Genomic DNA, 23,289 nt, shown 5'->3' with positions numbered 1-23,289 from the left:
AAAATATGGTCTCTGGACATTATTTTGAAAATGGTGATATATACATCTAAATGTCAGGTGCTCTCAGTATGCGTTCACTGTACAATGTCATAAATGCCATAATAATAAAGTAACTTACAACATCTATTTTGCCCTAAACTAGTTTGTGCAGTTGAAGTGTGATGTTTAAAGTGTCATTAAGCCTGTTATCCAGAATGGTACCTGCCTGGGGTTTTCTGGATAAGAGATCTTTCCATAATTTAGATCTCCATACCTTATGTCTACTAAAAAATAATTTAAAAATCAATTGAAATCAATAGGATAGTTTTGCCTCCAATAAGGCTTAATTATATCTTAGTTGGGATGAAATACAAGGTACTGTTATAATATTACAGAACAAAGGGGAATTCATTGAAAAAAAATTGAATTACTTGACTATAATGGAGTCTATGGGGCAAATTCACTAAGAATTGTAGTTGCGCCAGGCACAACTTCGCCGCACTTCGCCAAACTTCGCCAGGCATAGTTTCGCCAGCGCTCCGCAAATTCACTAAAATCCGAAGTTGCGCACAGGGGTAGCATAAGGCGAAGTTGCGCTAGTGTTGATTCGCTAAGCGAAGCGAAGTTATGCTAGCGATGGTTAATTTGCATACGGCGCCAAATTCAAATTTCAATGGAGGAATACGTAGAATCACTACAAATGCCTGGGAAACCTTCAAAACATCAAATAATTTTTTTTTTTGCCCTACACATGTGCCCACTGTATAGTTAAGTTGCCATGAGTTAGGAAATGTAGGGGGGAAGGAGGTGAGCCCCAAAAATGTTTTCGATCTTTTTTCAGCCTATCACCCATAATATAGAAAACACGCCAGCGTTTTTTGGGACTTAGAAAAAATGTGACCTTTTTTTTAAGCAACCCCTATCTACTCTATTGCGCTTCGCCTGGTCTGAGGTGGTGAAGGAAGTCTAGCGTAAAAGGTAGCGTTCAGTACACTGCCCGCGTTAGTGAATTTGCGTAGTTACGTCCATAACGAAAATTCGCCAGGCGTAAGGGTGCGAAGTAACACTAGCGAATTTACGCCAGCGTTCATTATTGAATTTGCGAAGTAACGAAAATGCCCAACGCTAGCGAATTGACGCTAGCGTTAGGCGCTTCAGCGCTTAGTGATTTGGGTCTATGGGAGATGGCCTTTCTGTAATATGGAGCTTTTTGGATTAGGGTTGTTTGGCTGCTGGGGGGGAAAAGGGAGGGGGTGATATCACTCTACTGCAGTACAGCAGTAAAGAATGATTGAAGTTTATCAGAGCACAAGTCACATGACTTGGGGCAGCTGGGAAATTGACAATATGTCTAGCCCCATGTCAGATTTCAAAATTGAATATAAAAAAAATCTGTTTGCTCTTTTGAGAAATGGATTTCAGTGCAGAATTCTGCTGGAGCAGCACTATATTTTGAAAAAAAACAATTTCCCATGACAGTATCCTTTTAAATGCACACTATGCTGAAACCCTGTTGCTTTCATTGGAAAGGCCCAGTAATTATTTTACAGTTAATTCACTCCCTTTCCACTTACTGCTTATTGCACCTTTTTTTACATCCAAAGCACTATACCTGTACAACAATTAAAGTAAACACTTAAACCTGGGAGAAATGGAACTATGTGAAAAAGAACAGTGAGTGCTAGACTCTAGAGTGGCCTGGTTTAATCTACAACTTTAACAAGGATTGATAGAGTAACCTTGCTTGTTTTACAAAACATAAACATTTTTAAACCATAAAAAATGACATTTTTGACATTGATATTAATGCTCTGCACACACGCACCATCATTTGATAAGTTAATGACGTGTAAATAATCGTAGTAATAAAAATGTATAGTTTGTTTGATGTGTCAACAACGGTGTTTAGTACATAATTTGCAATTTAATTAATCCCTAACCTACAATTATTTATTGGCTCCAGAGGTGAATCTTAAGTGCTTTCCAGAGCATTCTTTTAATAATAATTTGTTCTTGGTGAATTCCCTGTTTGTAATTTTTATTTAGAGCAGCACCCTTTCCCCTTCATTGCTATACTACATCACTGGGGCTCATTTCTAAACTTTGAGCAGGGCAAATTGGTTTGCACAGTGAATATATTTGGTTATATATATAAAGCTGAATAAGAGTGTGCAAACAGAATTGCAATTTTTTTATCACACTGTGATTGCCGATAAGAGCTTTTAAAATATTGCAAAATTCGCAAATTGCGAATATTATGTGCACACTCTGGGGCACATTTACTTAGGGTCGAATATCGAGGGTTAATTAACCCTCGATATTCGACTGTCGAAGTTAAATCCTTCGACTTCGAATATCGAAGCCGATGGATTTAGCGCTATTCGTTCGATCGAAGGAATAATCGTTAGATCGAATCCTTCGAATCGAACGATTCGAAGGATTTTAATCCAACGATCGAACGATTTTCCTTCGATCACAAATTTGTTAGAAAGCCTATGCGGACCTTCCCCATAGGCTAACATTGAGGTTCGGTAGGTTTTAGGTGGCGAAGTAGGGGGTCGAAGTTTTTTTTAAAGAGACAGTACCTCGACTATCGAATGGTCGAATAGTCGAACGATTTTTAGTTCGAATCGTTCGATTCGAAGTCGAAGTCTTAGTAGAAGGTTGAAGTAGCCAATTCGATGGTCGAAGTAGCCAAAAAATATATTTCGAAACAGTTTTTCAAATTGCGAATTTAAGTTACTCTCAATGTTACTTTCACGCACAACAACCTTGAACAGTTGGCGCACTCACGCAAACATCCATCTCATTTGCGAGCCATTTAAGAACATTTATTCTCAATGCAAATTCACAAAAATCTTAAAGACAGGCACAGCAGTGCAATATTTTAGCCTTCAGGAAATTCGTAAAATTGCCACGAAAATTCGCAGATGAGTTTTTGCCTGGGTCAAAATATTTTTGACGCCGGCGTCGGAATTGTCACTGGCGACAATTTTGGGAGCCCATTGACTTTAATGGGCGTCAGAATTGTCGTCGCGTCTGAATTGTCACCGGCGTCAAAAATATGGTGATCCAAATTATGGAAATACCCTTTTTCCGGAAAACCCAAGGTCCTGTGCATAATAAATATGGAGTGATTCCCAGTGTTGTTACCCACCCACTTGGGTGCCAAAACTTCTGGAATTACTATATGTGCCCTAAATCAATCTTTGTGACTAAGGAGACGATTTCAACTCATTATTTATTTAAAACATCTCCATATTTTTTGTTAACAAAATCATAGAGAATACACTATATAGCATTTTTTATTTATTAGCCAATAGACAGATATAGGTATTGGATTTGTTATCCAGAAAGCCAATATCCGAAAGCTCAGAATTACAGGAAGGCCATCTCCCATAGAGCAGATGTTAATCAAATAATTCATGTTTTTTAAAAGGATTTCCTCTCTGTAATAATAAAACAGTACCTCGTATTGATACCATCTAAGATATCATTAAATCCTAATAATACTCCTATTGGGTTTCTTTAATATTTAAACGATCTTTTATTAGATTTTTTAGAAATCGTGATGCAAATTATTTTTAGTGGAATTAAGAAATTGTGATGCAAAGTTGTGTGGTCAAAATAAGCTACCTCACTATAGGGGCAAATCTACTAAGCGGTAAAAATTCGCCAGCGACGGCTATGCAGCCATCGCAACACTTCACCAGGCGTAAATTCGCTAATTCAACGCAAATTTAATGAAATGCAAAGTTGTGTCCAGTGCGCCAAATGCTCGCTAATTTTCACTAATGTTACTTGCTTACATACATCATGTGATTTTATTTTAATGGTAAATACACCTTTGAATTTTAAGAAAATGTAGGTCAGCTAAATTATATGTTATTTTTTTTAGTTTGGGTTGTAATTGTCCTCGATTTTCTTTCAAACAGCTTGATCAACGCGGACTTCTGCGTGGGATCAGTCTGCATCGCTTTTGGAGGTGTTCTAGGCAAAGTTAGTCCAGTTCAGATTATGGTCATGACCTTGTTTCAGGTCACTCTGTTTGCGGTAAACGAGTGGATTCTTCTAGATAAACTTCACGTAAGTTACTTCTATTTCACTGAATAGAGTTATACAGGAACAGTTTTGACCACAACAAATGCAGCTTGCAGACTCTGCTTGACTTGGCCTGGAATAGAAATGTGCTCATGTAAGTCTAGGGAACTGCTTTACAGTTGAACAAAAGGCAGTTATGATCCGCCACACCCACAGTTTCATTCCAACAATTGGAAACTATGGCAAGGATTGCTTTTAACCGTTGCTGCCAGGTAAACTATAAAATATTGCCATTTTGTACACCTATATAAATATATTATGTAAAAGCTTCAGCTTATAATTTACATTTATGAAACAAGGTTCCAATGTGAAGGGACGTCACACTTTTACAATCAGATTGTATTTGAAAAAGGCAGATTTTTGTAAAAGAAACAGGGGACGAGGCCCAAATAACATAATTATCTCATGCCCCGCAGTGTCCATTTCTTTTAGTCATGAGCATAACATTTCCTAACCCATGACTCCTTCTTATACAATAAGGGCAGATTTATCAAGGGTCGAAGTGAATTCGAGGGAATTTTCGGAGTAAAAAAATTCGAAATTCAAAGTAATTTTTTGGATACTACGACCATCGAATAGGCTACTACGACTTTCGACTTCGATTCAAAGTAAAAATACTTTGACTATTCGATCATTCGATAATCGAAGTATCTCTCTCTTTAAAAAACATTGACTTCAATACTTCGCTAAATTAAACCTGCCGAAGTGCTATGTTAGCCTATGGGGACCTTCTAGAGCATTTTTCAAATTTTTTTGAAGTTGAAGAAAAATCGTTTGCTCAAAGGATTTCATTGTTTCGATCAAACGATTTTACTTCGACCGCAAATGGCTAAATTCGATGTAAAAAAACGTCGACTTCGATATTCGAAGTCGAAGTATTCCGATTCAATGGTCGAATTTCGAAGCTTTTTCTACTTCGAAATTCGACCCTTGATAAATCTGCCCCTAAGTGTTGTAATGTCACACAATAAGATCACCATACAGTGGTTTATAGCATTATGCTGCTATGTTTTTTTTATCACTGACAATTATATTTGCCAGAGGTGTATCAGTATTACAAATATGAGATTAAGCACTAGAAATATGATCACATCTGTATAGGAAACCAACTTTTTGGTGCTTACGTACAGAGTATTGTTTTCAGCAAGGGGAAAAAGGCATCCTCATTCTGACAAAAAGCAGTAAGGTGGAGTTGCCATTTTTTTTAAAGCACCAGTAACATCAAATTTTTTTAAAAAAAAATTTGTTTATAACGTAAAAAAACACCAAGACATATGTAACTTTAAAATCGCAAAGGGGCAAATTCACTATGCGCCGAAGCGCCTAACGCTAGCGTCAATTCGCTAGCGTTGGGCATTTTCGTTACTTAGCAAATTCACTAACGAACGCTGGCGTAAATTCGCTAGTGTTACTTCGCACCCTTACGCCTGGCGAATTTGCGCAATGGACGTAACTACGCAAATTCACTAACGCGCGCATTGTACTGAACGCTACCTTTTACGCTAGACTTCCTTCGCCACCTCAGACCAGGCGAAGCGCAATAGAGTAGACAGGGATTGCTTCAAAAAAAGTTCAAATTTTTTCTTAGTCCCAAAAAACGCTGGCGTTTTTTCTATATTATGGGTGATAGGCTGAAAAAGATCGAAAAATTTTTTGGGACTCCCCTCCTTCCCCCCTACATTTCCTAACTCATGGCAACTTAACTATACAGTGGGCACATGTGTAGGGCAAAATAAAAATTTTATTTGATGTTTTGAAGGTTTCCCAGGCATTTGTAGTGATTCTACGTATTCCTCCATTGAAATTTGAATTTGGAGCCGTATGCAAATTAACCATCGCTAGCGTAACTTCGCTTCGCTTAGCGAATCAACGCTAGCGCAACTTTGCAACCTTACGCAACCCCTGAGCGCAACTTCGGATTTTAGTGAATTTGCTTAGCGCTGGCGAAACTACGCCTGGCGAAGTGCGGCGAAGTGTGGCGAAGTTACGCCTGGCGCAACTACGAATCTTAGTGAATTTGCCCCACAGTCTTTATTAAGAAATAACTCACCAATACTCCGATTGCGCTCCTCTTCAGAAAAGGTGACAGGGCGACAAACCATCGTCCACTCGATTTCTCCTCCCTGCCTTCTATAGGAGATAGCCAGGGAAGAGAAATCGAGTGCCGCACGATGGATCATCGCCCTGTCACCTTTTCTGAAGAGAAGCACAAGCGGAGTATCTGTAAGTTGTTTCTTAATAAAGACTTTGTGATTTTAAAGTTAAATATGTCTTGGTGTTTTGTTTTTTTCCGTTATATAACAAATTTGTTTTAAAAACATTTGATGTTATTGGTCCTTTAATTCCTCATCTATTGATGTTCCATACAGTGGCCGACATGGCAAATCAGCAGGTGAAACTTTCAAACCTGCTCCTAACACATATCTGTTGTATATAAATAGACTGAGGCTAAACTGGACCAACTCAGAATTTATCTCCTCATAATATCTTTAGTATTCAATGCTGAAATCTAGTTTTCCTACAAATTCACCACACAGGTCATGCAAGGTCAATGTTGCCTAAAAAAGCATTGACCTTGCTAAATATTGTTGATATATTGGTGCTGGTACAGTATGTGACAATGATATTTACATTTAACATGCACAGGATTTGACCCACCTTATGTCTCTTTCTGTTGGCGCTTCAACCCCTTATTGCTCTTATTACATTTGTATATATTCTCTAGTATTTTCAATTTATTTGGAAAATATCTTATTTATAGAATCATAAATGATAAATTATGTCTTTAACAACAGGAATTGAAATGAGTTGATTATGCTACCACCTTCTACTTTGGAGGACTGTGAAAAAAACATAAGAATACATGTCTGGTCCTTTTAAAAAATAAAAGATGATGGATTTTTATACCTTTAAGGGGGCTCCATGGAGGGAGGCTGCAGGGGGGCATAAGAATGGGCCTGCGGGGGGGCAGGAGAGGACTGGTTGTGGGAGTAGGTGGTAGCGGGTTAGGGATTGCCACACACCAGTCCCCTCTGAAGACTTTTTTTGTGAGAGATGGCAGTGCAAACCATTTATGCTACTGATCCTTAATTGCAATTAGACATAGCTTGGATGATAGTTTATTGATACCTGCAAGATTTGTTGGCTGGGTGTACCAGAAAACAATTGACTGTACTTCTACTCCACCCATTGTGTCCTGAAATGACATTTATAGAAAAGAGCAGTTTGAATTTACACAAGGATTACACAAGGATTATAAAATACATTTATGGCACAAAAGCAAAGTGCCTATTAGGCAGATCCATTATAGAGAGAGATTATCCTATGACAGCCAAATAATTACATTCAATTCAGATCATACTTGTAACTTTAAATATTGTGCTACTGGTACCATGGATATACTGGTTAAAACATTTCACTTTATTACACAGTAAAGCTATACTTGTTTTGCCATCCTAATTATCTGTATTAATAAATTAAACATTCTTATGATACTCTTAATCACTGTTAACTAAGCAATGATCTAAATGGTAATTTAATTGAACAGAAAGTAATTTTCCTGATTAGCGAATTAACGCGGGCATATTAGTGTTAAATGCGATTTGTTACACATGCATATTTCCACACGTATGTACAAATATAGACATGGATGTAATGGTGCATTATGACTCACACGGAGAAATATGGGACATGGGAATGTGATTCATTAAGATGGAAAAAGGGTGATATTTTGTACAAGATTGAACCAGTGTAACCTCCTAGAGTAGACTGTTTAGTCATCTTCACACATTGTATTTAAAAGGTAGAGGGTGCCAACCTTTGTCTTTATCAATAAATTAAAAAAATGAAAATCCCAAAATGTGTTTATATATAATGTTCCCGTGAGCTCCTCTTTTGAAAATATAAATAATTTCTAGAAATAAGTAGTGATGGGCGAATAAATGCGGCAGGCTTATTTTGCGGCAAATTTCCGTGTTTCGGGAAACTGCCGAAAAATGTGCGGGCGTCAAAAAACTATGGACACCCTTTGGAAAAGTCGATTGCATCAAAACCGTCACACGTCAATATTATACAGATGCCCACTGACTTTAGCGTTGGCTTAAAAATTGTTGCGGGAGTCAAAATTTGCATTTCACAAACTTTTCCCTGTTTCGTGAATTTCTCTGGAAATTCGCCAATCACTAGAAATAAGGACATTTTAATGTTAAAACACCAGTAGCTAATTGCTATTTTGCTATACATGGCATGTTTCATTAGAAAGCCGATAAAAGATGGTGAAAAATAGCAAAACCAATAGCAAACATTGCAAAAACCCAGGTCCATAGCAGCACTAAAAGATCCTACGGACAGGCAGAGTAAAGCAGACTAAAAACTTTATTTTAGGCAAACATGAGATACATGGTAACCTTACGTGTTTCCTTTCTAATGTAGATGATCAGGAAAGGGACCCAAGGTGTACCTGTCCCACGAGTCCTTCTACATGTTTGGACTTTATTATATCTCTATTATGTTACAGTTAAAATAAGTGATAGGTTGCTATTAGTAATCAACGAATATGTCCCAAAAAAAAAGTCACCACAAAAAAATGCCCATAGATTCTGATGTTTTCTGCACAGAAAAGGATGCACAGGGAAAAGAGTGGATGTGAAAAAAATGCCCATTCACTTTAAAGAATTTTATACATTTTCGTACAGTTTTGCAAAGTTTTTGGTGAAGCGAAAGAGAAATTTTAGAAACGATTTGAAGCTTTGTTTATTTTCTCCACCTAATATTTCAGAGTCTGTTGGTGCTTTTTCATTGTAACTTTTTTTTGTGCAAAATAGATTGGGGTCTATGGTATTTTTTTTCAATGCAAGAATTGTAGGTGCTTTTTGCAAAAATATTTGCAATGAAGATGTCTATGTAAACAGACTATGCCCCATTATGTTTTATCTCACAAATCCCTACCTAAAAGTAGACAATGATGTTTCTGAACATGCAAACAAGTAGACCAAAATGAATAAATTCCCAAACACATATATAAAATCTGTATTTTAGTTGATTATTTTGTGATTTTGCATTGATTATTATTGATTTTGAGTTTCATTCTTTCCAACTTTATTTTTATGCCATGTTTCCCCCATGTTTCCCCTTCCTCTCCATACCTCATTTCCATTCCAGTCTGAACTCCTTTTTCCATCATCTTCTCTAGCACCCAATGTTTGCTTCTGCTTCCTGGTTTTACTTCTTGCTAATGTTCTCCTTAATGTTGTCTTATGATAAGGACAAATGTAACATTTCTTTTCTTCACTGCAGGTAATTGATGCCGGTGGTTCAATGACTATTCATACATTCGGAGCATATTTTGGGCTTACGGTGGCTTGGATCCTAAACCGACCAAAACTAAAGCTAAATAATGACAAAGAGGGGTCAACCTATATTACTGATCTGTTCTCCATGATTGGTAAGTTCCCCATAGGAAATGCCATATATTAGGTTGAATTTAGTACAGGGTGTACAAATCTGTGATAATACAGCCAACAATTACTGGCAAGATTAATATTTCTGACAAGATTAACATTTCATAGGATGGTTAAAAAATTAAAAGGTCCACGTATAAAACATATTTTAGATACTTATAGACCAAGAACGTGTATATATCAACCAGCCTTAGACAGAGATTTTCTAGACCTCATTGTAGCTCACTGTTATGTATCAAGACAGACTACTACTGTTTTAAAGTGGATACTTGATAGTTGAACCACCAGTATATAAGGCTACTTTTACCCTAATTTTTTTTGTTATCACAGGAACCCTTTTTCTATGGATGTACTGGCCAAGCTTTAATTCTGCTATCTCATATCATGGAGATGCCCAGCACAGAGCTGCAATAAACACCTACTGTGCTCTTGCTGCCTGCGTTCTCACAACAGTAGCCATATCCAGTGTAGTGAACAAAAAAGGCAAACTAGAAATGGTAAGTATCGAGAGCTAATGCACACTTAGCACTCATATGTGTGTGTGTGTATATAAAACCATTTACGTTGTACTTAAGCAAATTTCTGCCAAACCTTATACAATAAGAGGTTTGATTTAACTGCTTTATATACTTACATGGGTAATATTGTTCAAATAAATTAAACTCCAGCCACATCCCAATTTCTTCCAAATCCCAGGTCCCTTTTGTATGTTTAAGATGTTAGTAAGAACTCATTGAAGTCATTAGATCTATTTTGCCACATGTTGAACACCAACTTGATAATTACTTGGTTTAGACTAGAGAGTGAAGTGCAAGGGGCTCCCCAACTCTGGGCTCCCCAATGTACAGTCTGTAAGTTGTTCAGGATCAGGAACAGTGGTTTGGTTGGCACAAAAAAAATCAATATCCTGTTAAATAAGTCCCAGCAAAAAAGAAAACATACAACGTTTTTTAGGGATTTTCAGCAGGTGTGTGGCTATTACTGTGGATGTCTTTCTTCAGTTTATTGAACGTAAGCTACATTTTTTGGCAGTTAATAGAACTTGACATTTTTTGACAGAGCCACTAAAGGCAGAAAGTACATGGAGTACTGCAGCATTTACATTTATTTGATTATTAATCACTGTAGCATCTGTGACACACAGTTCATTTCCTAAATGTACAATTTCATACATAGGTTCACATTCAGAATGCAACCCTGGCAGGAGGAGTAGCAGTTGGTACGGCTGCAGAGATGATGCTTACTCCATATGGATCTTTAATTGTTGGATTCATATGCGGCATTGTGTCTACCTTAGGATTTACATATCTTTCGGTAAGTAAGAGTTTTACAGTGGGCTGCAATACTAAGGCTGCTCTCCCATTGGACAATAGTTTTTTTAATGTTTTTATCAAATTTTATTATATGAAGTGATTTCTCTTATTAAGTAAATAGGAGGTACTCTATAATGGAAAGGGCTTATAGTCAATAAGTAGCAAATAAGTAGTACCTGTTTCCTAATCTAGATAGAAACTTGGTATCATAAACATGCATTCATAAAATCAGGACTCCTTCTAGTGATTTGTGCATCAGGACAAATTCACCCAGCACCCAATCCTAACCCTCTAACCGAGGGGGCCCCCAACCTTTTTTTTTCCCATGAGCCACATTCAAATATAAAAAGAGTTAGGGAGCAACACAAATATGAAAAAAATTCATGGGGATGCCAAATAAGGGCTTTGATTGGTTATTTGGTAGCCCCTATGTGGACTGGCAGCTGGAAGGCTGTGTTTGGCAGTAGACTTGGTTTTATGCAACCAAAACTTGCCTCCAAGCCTGAACTTTTTTTTAAAAAAAAGTATCTGCTTCGAGGCCACTGGGAGCAACATCCAACATGATGTTGCTCGCGAGCCACTGGTTGGTAATCACTGCTCGAACCCAACCCTCGCTCTGTATGCTACGTCTGTGTCTGCATCTCATTCCAAGACAGGGAATCTTTGGGAGCACAGGAAGAGTGCACTTCCCAAGTCTGACCCGCATTCAACCCTAACCTGCAATGGTTTCCCAAATTTCAACTCAAACCCACCCAACCATCATCGCACATCAACCCATACATCGTCAGTTCCTTTCATCTCATCTGTCCCAATTGCTACATGTTTATTGCACTACAAATTTGATATAGTACAAACAAATTACAAAAGTAGAGAGGAGCCAAAATAGACAATAAGTACGTCAGCTAAGGTTACAGAATAACTAGGTCAATAGGTGTGTCAAAACCAGAACTAGGCAGAAGTGCCAAACCAAAAGCACTGTAAGTAGTAATGAGAGATGTGTTTGAGTATAGGTAGCACATGGTGTGTAACACTGAGTCGACAACAGACTACACCAATAACTGCAAGCAAAGCAAATCCAGCAACCTGCAGTCTGTCCTCCTAGTATAGAGGTTATGGAGATACATCTATTATGCAGATGGAACTGGGTTTGAAGACCATCCAAGAGTTAAATGCAAAAGTAGCCTTACATTTCTCAATGTCATTCTATCTATCCCAAGTTTGTCTAGGTCCCCAACAAATATAGAGACATTTCAAAGTTCACTTCACAGTTGGTAATACCTGTATGCAAATAATCTCTAGCTTTATATGTAAGTGTCCCAATGATCTTGGAGCTGTTTTGGGTAACTGTTCTCACTTTCCCACCTGATCATCATGTTGCAGAAGGTGGCAGTGTGATGGGTAGCACATTGTGGCATTTAGCAAGCATTCCAAAAGGTTTTATGTATGATTTATAAGTTTTCACTTAATTATAATTATTATTAAACTGTTTTATTTATTTATCTTGTTTGTCAATAAAGCTGTGGCTTGTTTCATCCCAATACGGGAATCCTTTTTATTCCCTGGGTGGGGTAAAGGCCAAACTATGTTCTGTTGGGTTGAAGATTACCATATTGCTTTCATTATTAGATGTAAGCTCCATTTTTTTTAGTTAATAGTGAGCACTCACAATTCTGAATTGCATTGTACCCTGACCTTCACTTGAGTTCCATATTGCATGTGTTTATCCACTCCTCTAAGGAGTTCCCTCTACTTCATTATATAGTTTATTTTTCTAAAATCTCTCTAATAATTTAGAGAGATTGTCTTTTACTAAGGCCTTTCTATCACTGGATATTGTTTACAATACATATTGTTTTGCCCACTGCATTTTAAAGGGGTGGTTCTTCATTATTTTTTTTATAGTTTTGAAATGCTTCTTCTTCTGACTCTTTTTAGCTTTCAAATGGGGGTCACTGACCCCATATACTGCTACTCATCTTTCTACTCATGCCCTCTCCTATTCCTTTTCAATCTCTTATTCAAATCAGTGCATGGTTGCTATAGTAATTTGGAACCTAGCAACCAGATTTCTAAAACTGCAAACTAGAGAGCTGCTGCTTAGAAAGCTAAATAATTTAAAAAAATGAAATAATAAAAAATGAAAACCAATTGCAAATTGTCGTAGAATATCACTCTCTACATCATACTAAATGCTAATTTAAAGGTGAACAACCCCTTTAAGTATAATATATTGGCTGGAAATATTTAAATATAAGAATGCAAATACTATAATTCTTTTCCCCCAGCCTATATTGTCCAACAAGCTACGGCTCCAGGATACGTGTGGAATACATAATCTCCATGGAATGCCAGGCTTAATAGGTGGAATTGTTGGTGCAGTTACAGCAGCATGTGCAACAGAAGGAGTTTATACTGCAGAGGGGTAAGTAACCTAAACAACCAATAAATAGAAAAATAAGATGTACATTAATCAAACAGTGTTCTAAAATATAGTGAATAAGCATAAATCACACATTCTTTTCAGAAAGCTTGTAACAAGGTGAAATGTGTAATGTTGAGTTGAAGGTTATTATATGTGTATATAATTAAGTTGGCGGCTAGAGGGAGCTAGAGGGTAAGAGTAGAGTCCCCTAAGGGTGGAGACTAGGATGCTTCAGCAGAGATGTGTCATGGGAAGAAAGGCAAGCAGGGAACCTCTGAAGCAGTATAGTCATCTCACAGGAGAAGGTACTGAATTTAGATCGTGTGAGGCCTAGTTGGTATAATGGGTCCCTCTAGGAGTGTAAGGTTAGGCAGGCTAATTTGCATTGGCAGCTATAGCCCAACAAGGAGTGAGTGGGGAGAAGAGGTTTGGTGGATCTAGGAGAGAAGCCGGGGAGTGCCCATGAGGGGTGCCTGTGTGTATATTCTCCCTGAGTGCAATTACAAAAGGGATCCCAAAAAGGGGGGTTTGAGCCCTCTGGAAGTGCTCCTGCTTGTGACTGAAAGATATGTAGCTGTAACAATAAAGTGGTCTTGTTCAACTCCCGGCCTATCGAGCTATTGATGTCAGTTACAAGCATCCTCATAACTGTTAATTCTTAGAAAACAATGAACAAAGTTGCTAGTTTTTTTATAACTTTAAAAAAATGAATCAATTTGCAATTGTAGATTTGATTCAGGTATCAACCAAACAGATGAGTGGTTCTTAGTATCATAATTATAGCTCTCATTTGTAAGGAGGCAAAGTTCTAACTTGTGGACTTAAAAGAAAGAAGGCATTTAGTCAAACGTTGGTGATGTTTCAGGTGGATATATATGTGTAGTTGTCCCTGGGCGTTGTCAGGAAGTTTGGGGATGTCGAGTTGTATTGTCATAAATCTTGGTCTTCCTGGAGTTATATACTCAGCTACTTTCTTGCACAGGCAAGTGCTATACTACATGTGTGATATAAAACAACTGATAAAGTAGTAAATCTTAAATAGATTGCAATCTTTGTATGTCAAATTCTTTGTCATCATTTTGTTTTGTAGACTGAAAAAAATGTTTAAATTTCAAGGCGAATTTGCTGACAGAACTCCCAGCATACAAGGAGGATATCAGGCAGCCGGCATAGCTGTCTCTCTGGCATTTGGGATTGTAGGAGGCGCCGTTGTAGGTATGAATTATGTCCCTTTTCTGTTGTTGGAAGATTACAAATCTGTAACTGGCACATCTTGTTCTTTCTCGACTAGAGTAAAAACTATTGGATCCAAAAGTATTTCAGGGCTACTATTTTAATTCTGGATTGTGTAGCCATGGGAATACAACAAAAAAAACCTTCATCGTCTTTTATGCAACATGTGTCTTTAGATAATGATATGAATTCTACATCTACAAAATTTGTTGGAGTGGGACCTGGAAAGTTTGGCCCCTGGTAATAGCAATAGACTCTGATATATGTCTGCCTTTTAGGGCTCATTTTGACAGTTTTTCTTTACCACCCAGTTGATCCATAACTATATGGGTGGGCAACAAAATTGAGGAACCTCTCCACATTAATGTGTTCCCCAAGTGTGACTTGCTATGTATTTTTCTGACCTTCTGACCACTCTAAGGGTTCTAAACTGATGTTGTCCATTTGCATATAATTTTTTTAGGCTGCATTCTGAAACTGCCGATTTGGGGAGACCCATCAGATGAGAATTGCTTTGATGATGCTGTCTATTGGGAGGTAAGTTCTGTATAGTGTGAAGTATATGGCAGGGAACGTGACACTTTAGTTGTTTAAAGAACCTGTTTTACTGAGCGATAATATATCTGCTCACCATTTTCTGTTTGGTTACATTTATGAGAGGAACCTGCCATTTTGTTTGCCTGGGCTAAGAAATACTCCACTGATATCAAAAGGACAGTGAAATCTAAAGCTGAGCTGAGCTTTATTTTGTAGTGCACCATAAAAGATACAACAGAGGGAGAAATAGCATTGCTTATGCACCACTGTCCTTGCCTATTGTTGGGACTCCTCATTAGCCACAAAATGATAATTGTTTGTGTTGAATAAAGCTATAGAGCTCACTATACAACCACTGTTGATGCTCTATGAGGATATTCCATCAGATTATGGAGCATGATAAAAGGCACAACATTCCCTTTAATGCAGTACAACATTGATAAAACCTTGTCTACAAGTATACATTGTGTACTTCCTTTCCAACATCATTCCAGAGAAAACTGAATTTTCATTATTGTTTATACTACGTGTATTTTATTTTATAAAGCATCTCGTGCTTAAGAAGGACAGACTAGGCTCTGGAATGCTGCAAAACTGTATAGTCTATAAAAGCAAAAAAATAAATAAACATACAGGTGTGAGCACCACTGATCACAAAGGCCAATATAAACATGGTATTGGATATACTGTGTAAAAAGTTATGCAGACCTATAAAACTACAATATCACATAAAGTTAAACCAACATTGTGCGTGTGAACCTGCTACTAAAAAATATCTGTTTGGTACAACATTGTAACATACTAAAGCCTCCTATTTCCCCAAATACCTATATTAAGCATCACTTTCTTTTAATCTAAACTAGTGATGGGCAAATCTTTCATATTTCGATTCAACAAGGAAAAATTCTCGAAAAAATGTGAAATCGGAAAGTTTACGGAAAAAGTGTGACATTCAAATGTTTTCCTGAAAAATTGTGAAATTCTAAAGTTTTCACAAAAAAGTCGTGAAGGTACCTGAAATGTACCCACTTTGTACTGAGGTCTCATTTACAAATTCAGTGAAAAGTGGTAAATTTGGATGCAAGTTGTCTGCTGCAACTAAAGCTCCCCATACACAAACTGACAAAAGATGCCAACAGATTAAGTCGGCAGCTTATTGGACAGTGTATGGGGCCCTCCGACGGGCTTCCTCGATCAATATCTGGCCAAAAGTCAACCAGATGTCAAATGGGTGGGTTTAAAAATCCCGTCAGTTCGAGGCCCATATTCTTCTCATTGTGATCCAATCATTTTAGGCCCTAGGACCCACGATTGGATCAGCCTAATATTGCCAGCTCAAGGTGGGCATATTGGGGAGAGATCCGCTCATTTGACGATGTCGCCAAACAAGCGGATCTCCCTATGTATGGCCAGCTTAAGTATTGTCTGCCATATGATTAGGGACATTGAAGCACATTAGTCTCCATTTGTAATGGGCCCTCCAGTCATTAAAGGCACAGTACACTAATTTCTTAAAAAAATGTAATAATAGTTTTATTTGACAGATGTCAGAAATTACTCCCCAACCAGCATACAGAACAGTTTCTCTTACAGATTTACAGGTGATTCACATTCCCCACATTGCACTGGACTTGCGAACCCAGCCTTTAGGCATTTCCCGCACCACCTACTGGCCAGGTAGTCCGCCATACGTTCTATGAGCCCTCCACCTCGCCCTGGTAGGAATTTCCTTTGTGCCACCTCCCTACTTCAGCCAGCGGGCCACCACAGCAGTGCACCCTAGCTTTTCCGGGTAGGATTTTAACCTTGGCCTGGGTTGTCCGCACTAGTCCTGACTACCACTTTTCCCTATCTGTGGCTGAACCACGGCTACTAAGCCTCTTACTCCTTGGTGGGGTGCCAGCTATCCTTTCTAACTTTGCCCTCACTGACTATGGCACCTAGTGCCCCATTTAAAGGTCTAACGGCCTATACCTCTATCTATAACGATCTATACCGCTCAAAACCGACTAAACACGCCCTGGGTGGAACCATCCTTTTTATACCTTTTCTACCCTGTCCCAATGCTTCCCTCTAGTGGCAGAGGCAGAAATTACATTTTACATAAAATTCTTATATAACCCTTATATAACTAATGAGAACCCACTGCCATCTAGTGGCCAAATCCTGTAAAAACTGTAAATACACCTTTTAACACTTCAACTTTTCAACATCAAAAATCACACATACACAGAACAGGCATTTCTTACATTTACACCATCATTCACTGTACGTTTCGCATAACACCATTTTTAACCACCTTACACATTATGGCAAATTGTATGCAAGTTGCAATTTGGATTATTCTTGCTGCATGTGTATGGGAATACCATCACTTGCAGCACACCAAGCACTGCATAAATAAAGACATTAGCATCTAATTGACTTGGTGCATGTCAGCTGCAGTTTTGGGCACAAGCTGCTGGTCGTAACTGCCATTAGAAAGGTACTCAAACTTAGCACATCAGGCTTTATGGGCTCATTGGAGTTGTTAAGGATCATGTATGGATGCACATATGTGAATGGCATCAGTGCATGCTCAATTTTGTGTCCCTTTTAGCACTATGCAATTGTGTTTGTTTTTTAAATAAGCTCTTTTTTCTTGTCAATAGTGAAAGATCTGCTGCTTTTAGCCACAGGGAGTGGAAAGGAATATATCAGAGCCATGCCATGGCTGGAATGTCTGGAACTCCTGGCTTGTACCTTATTTTAATGTGCAAAGCCAAACTGATGTGACACAGAAAGCCACTGGAATGTATGCACTGTTAGAATTTAAACTTGCACAGCAGTGCCTTATTATTGGTATTTAGTTATGGGACAGAAATGCTTAAAGTCCGGCACAATGAGTGAAATCATTAGGCAGAATTCCAAAGTTGGCACATTTAGCATTTCATTCTTTAAAGACAGTCTAATGTAGTGCCCAATTAGATTAGGAAGTATAAAAAATGTGAGCCAATAAATAATGTTATAACCCCCAGCCCTGATAGCATGCATCCAGCCAGCTAATCAGTGCCATCCATGTTGCCATCAAAGCACCATTTCAGTTATGATACAATATCAGTGAAACCCAAAATAATTATTATTAACACATGTTTCTAAAATGCCAACACTGAACATACTGTGTGCTACAAGTATGGACAGATACAGGAGATAAATCATGAATTAATCATCAAATGTTTTCGCCAAGTAACCTGACAATGGGGGCAGGGCCAGTTAAAGGGTAACTCCACCCTCTGACATAACCAACTCATCCCTCTGATATAATAGCTCTGCCCTATGTCTGAAAACTGTGACACTCCTAGGCAATCTACTATTCTGAATGCCCATTAAAGGGTGCCTGTCATGCTGTGGCACTGAGAATAATAACCACAGGTTTTGATTAGTGATGGGCGAATTTGCAACATTTCACTAATTTCGCGGCGTCCATTTTTTTTTTGAAGCTGGCAAATTTTCACCATCGAATTTTCACGCTGTTTCGCAAATGTATTTGCTGGCGGTGCATATCGCAAATTCGCCGCAAAATTCGCCCATCACTACATGGCTGGCAGCACCCAGAGCTCCCTCCTGGTGTAGATGGCCTAGCGCAGGCAAATGTTTAAAAAACAAAACACTTGAGCTTCTCACAATTGCAGTGTGGGCCCTATGAACAGAGGTATAAGCAGTGCAAAGGCACAGGGTACAACTGCTTTGTGACAAGTGCAATCTCAAGTGTATAGCATGCTGGTAAAACAGAATGTTTCTTGTGTATGGCATTGGTAAATGAGTCATATAGCCAATATACTACATTTGCAAACCTATACATTTTTTGTCTCCTGCTGCAAAAACTCATGCTGTTAATCAGTGGTGAGTTGTCAATCAATGACTTCAATGGGGAATTTGGAGCAGGTAAAATCTGTCAGAGACTCACAGCATGAATGTGTTGTTTGTAACCAGAAAAGAATATGAGGCTGAGCAACTCAAGAATAAACCAATAAATATATAAACAGTAACAAGAAAAATACTGTTTATGAAACTGATTTATTAAACCTTTTTTAAATGATGAAGTGCTTGGGGTTTATAACGGTCTATCACTTTAAATTGGAAATCTCAATACTATAGCCATATAATACCCCTAATAATAGGGGTAAGTCACACTCAATGCTAAACCTTTGCAATTGAGCTTGTGAGTGAGAATGGGAACCCACATGTTACTATATATCCCTATATTTTCCATCTTCCAAATCAAAAAGCAGAATAAAGATGGTCAATAGGGATGTAGCGAACCGCCGATAATGTGTTCGCGAACGCCGTTCGCGAACACCGGCAAAAAATGCGAACAGTTCGCGAACAGTTCGCGAACTTCGAACATCCGAAAATCGTTCGATTCGAACGATCGAAGGATTTTAATCGTTCGATCGAACGATTTTCGTTCGAATCGAACGAAAATCGTTCGATTTTAGCGACCGAATGGTCGAATGGTCGAACGATTTTGACGCGAACGCCTATTGGCGAACGTCGCGCGACGTTCGCGAACTTGCGGCGGACGCGAACAGCCGATGTTCGCGCGAACAAGTTTGCCGCAGAACAGTCCGCGACATCCCTAATGGTCAAAGTAAAAGCGCTATAAGCTTATTAGATACAGGCTTGAACTATTTAACTCCTTTGTAAAGTTTTCTATACAGACTATTAAAACAGGAGTAAAGTGCAAAAGAAAATGTTATGTATGGCATATCTGCTTGGTGATTTTTTATGAAGGTACAACTTCCGGTGAAAACTCATGTACAAAATGAACCAAAAACAAACCATGAAAATTCTTGGAGATTGTTTGTGTTTCATGAATTTTTCTCAATGAGTTTAACATCCAATAAAGTCTACCTTATAAATGGTTTGTGTAAATGATCACCAAGTGAGGCCAAGTCATCTACATTGTAGCTTTTCCTTGTATGGACAGATTCGGTCCTATAAGTCAGATGTAGCTGCACTGGCCTAAAAATGATGTAACTGATATTAAGAATACAATCTATAACCAGTTAGGGGATCTTACTAAATACTCTGTGCATAGTTATCTTTTCAGTATTTCCCAATGCACTTTGTAGCAAAAAAAAAATATGATTTAAGATAAAATTATTTTGACGCACAATGCCATACAAGTCTATGGGTGTCATTTCCGCGGCAAAACAAGGTGAAAAAATTTGCCCATCCCTCAGGTCTGATTTGTTTGTTTTTTTAAACTTGCAGGGTTTACCCTAGTGTGTTGTGCCTACCCATGCAACTAACCTGGGTCTAGTGGATCACACTAATGCTATGATACTGTGCACATCCAGGGCACTGTCTGCAAGGAGTTTGTATGTTCTCCCCTTGTCTGTTTGAGTTCCCTGCAGATAATTACTATACTCCAAAGGCGTACGTGCAGGTTAACTGGCTCCTGATAAAATGAAATGTGTGTGAATGGGTTAAGGACCTTAGACTGTAAGCTCCTAGACTGTAAACTCTGCTGGGGCAGGGACTGATTTGAATAATTAATAATCTCTGTATAGTGCTACATGAACATGTTGAAGCTACTGTATATAGACAATGAGTAAAATCACTTTCTCCCCCCTAATCTATTCATACAACAAGGCAGCAGTGTATCGAAATATTCTCATGCATTATTTGTCACTAGGTGGCAGTAGATGCTAAGAGAAAGAGAATATATCTTTACTAATTTTGCTGGATTAAACATTTAAAATGTTTTCACTAGTAATATACGGCATATGAACAAACGACTTCCTATTATTTTTATTATCTGCTGGGAATAATGTTAAATGTTTGCTTTCACCTGCAGTATATAGGCAATTTACAGAGCTGTGTCCTTTGCTTGTGCAAGGACACCCTTGAAATTGTCAATGACCCTTAAAAGAGAAGGAAAGTCTTCTTGCACTAGGGTGATTTACTTATCTGAAACCCAGGGTGCTCCTATCAGCAGAAAACTGCACCGGACCAGGGTTATACCAGTGAACACCAGTGATCCTCTTCCGGCTTCCTCATTCTTCATCCGGCTGCGCATGCGCAGTAGAAAAAAAAGCCGAACTTTAAAAAGTCGGCTATTTCATTCAACTGCGCATGTTTTAGCCCCAGGAAAATCGAAGAAAGAATTTGCCAGAAGAGAATCGCTCCGTGGTGCTCACTGTCATAACCCTGGGCCGGTGCAGTTTTCTGCTGATTCAGGTAAGTAAATACAATCAATTGGGGGTGCCTAACATTTGGCACCCCCAAGTGCAAGATGACTTTCCTTCTCCTTTAAGAATTACTAGCAGCCCATATTTTTAAAATAACTACCATTTAAGTACAAGCTGTTGCAAAAAAGTAAAACTATCAAAGTGACTATCTAGTATAGGTAAATCTAAAACAACTGGACTTGCGGAGTAATCATTGAAAAAGTTTCACTACTCATCCGAGCAGCTTCTTCACTTCAACTGACTGCTGTGGGAAGTTCTCAGCATATAAACTCTTTAAAGATTACTCAGCAATCAGATTTACCTATACTAGATATACCATGACCAGGATGAATGAAGGTTTGGTTAGGTTGGCTAATCAACATACTCACACATACACTATACATGGCATAGACCAATTTGTAAATACACACACACACACACACACACACATATATATATATATATATATATATATATATATATATATATATATATATATATAGTGAATAAAGTACCGAGGAGTTTCATGACCATATAAAAGCACGAGGCCGAAGATACTTCATTTATTATAATACACAAATTTCAGTGAGTCATGTGACAGAAATTACATCAGAACTCACCGTTTATAACTGATGACATAGGAACTCACCATTTATAAGGATATCAGGCTTTTTTTACAGGATATTCATGGCTTTTTTGTATTATATATACAGTATACATATACAATTGCATTACTGGTTTACAAAGATGCTGAGCAAACATTGGCAAACATGAATTCATAGGGTATTTGCTCACTGAGCTGTATAGCATGTGTTGTACAAAGGGCTAATTAATATTTTGGCGCAGGAGAATTAAAATCTCTGTTTGTCCTTACAGCTGCCCCAGGAGGATGAGGAGGAACACCTGGGAGCTGCCAATCAATACGCCACTCATTTACCAGAAAATTTTAAACTACCGGATAGGACTGAAATTGCCTTTAAATAACTTGTCTGACAAAATGTGTAAATACGCACAATGCAGCACTTGTTTTCTGTCTCTTTTTTGGTCTGAATAACACAGGGACATTTAGTTCTGAAGAAGTATCTCTTTTATTAAAAATATATATATATTTTTTTTTTCTGATCAAGGTACTCTGCTTTAGCAGTGCACACTCTTTTCAGAATCAGACAAACATTATTTTTTCAATATCCATTTAAGATAATGTGATAAGTTCTTCCTTTAAGGACTTTTTAGACGTTTTCACCCAGCAAGGTGTTTCATAGCATTGGGTGACGAGGATCAGGGTCCCACTGCTAGACAGCCTTGCTTTAGAACAATCTGAGCCTGACCTATTAAAGGAAAACTATACCCCCAAAATGAATACTTAAGCAACAGATAGTTTATATCAAATTGAATGACATATTAAAGAATCTTACCAAACCGGAATATATATTTGCATAAATATTGCCCTTTTACATCTCTTGCCTTGAACCACCATTTTGTGACTCTATCTGTGCTGCCTCAGAGATCACCTGACCAGAAATACTACAACACTAACTGTAACAGGAAGAAGTGAGGAAGCAAAAGGCAGAACTCTGTCTGTTAATTGGCTCATGTGACCTTACATGTGGTTTGTATGTGTGCACAGTGAATCGTACGATCTCAGGGGGCGGCCCTTATTTTTTAAAATGGCAATTTTCTATTTATGATTACCCAATGGCACATACTACTAAAAAAGTATATTATTATGATAATGGTTCATTTACATGAAGCAGGGTTTTACACATGAGCTGTTTTACTCAGTATCTTTTAATAGAGACCTACATTGTTTGGGGGGTATAGTTTTCCTTTAAGCCGTGCGCACGTTAGTGCATGTGAGATTTTATTTTTGCCTCATCCTGCCAAAGAACACTACAGAAATACATTTTCATTACATCCATACGGCACTGTGTGTACAGTTAGAACAGAAAATCCACCCACTCCTTGGAAAAAGCTGGACACAAACGGCTTGAAAGGATAGTTCTGAAAGCAAGAAATCCGAATGCGATTTT

At 38.1% G+C, this 23,289-nt stretch overlaps 1 protein-coding gene across 1 annotated transcript in view; it reads left to right on the top strand.

Annotated features, from left to right (window-relative positions):
* rhcg.L (Rh family C glycoprotein L homeolog) overlaps positions 1-22,663 on the top strand; it is a 35,668-nt gene extending 13,005 nt beyond the window's left edge. Inside the window, exons 3-10 of the mRNA XM_018253209.2 lie at positions 3,915-4,065; positions 9,376-9,523; positions 9,870-10,036; positions 10,716-10,853; positions 13,138-13,274; positions 14,365-14,489; positions 14,971-15,044; positions 22,136-22,663. Of these exons, the coding sequence (XP_018108698.1) occupies positions 3,915-4,065; positions 9,376-9,523; positions 9,870-10,036; positions 10,716-10,853; positions 13,138-13,274; positions 14,365-14,489; positions 14,971-15,044; positions 22,136-22,243 (1,048 nt within the window). The 3' untranslated portion in view covers positions 22,244-22,663. The remainder of the gene's footprint in view (positions 1-3,914; positions 4,066-9,375; positions 9,524-9,869; positions 10,037-10,715; positions 10,854-13,137; positions 13,275-14,364; positions 14,490-14,970; positions 15,045-22,135) is intronic.
* Positions 22,664-23,289: the final 626 nt, after the last annotated feature.

The sequence above is a fragment of the Xenopus laevis genome, chromosome 3L (assembly GCF_017654675.1).
Source record: "Xenopus laevis strain J_2021 chromosome 3L, Xenopus_laevis_v10.1, whole genome shotgun sequence".
Taxonomy (NCBI): Eukaryota; Metazoa; Chordata; class Amphibia; order Anura; family Pipidae; genus Xenopus; species Xenopus laevis.
The sequence above is the reverse complement of the archived record's forward strand: the minus strand, read 5'-3'. Positions and strand labels throughout refer to the sequence as shown.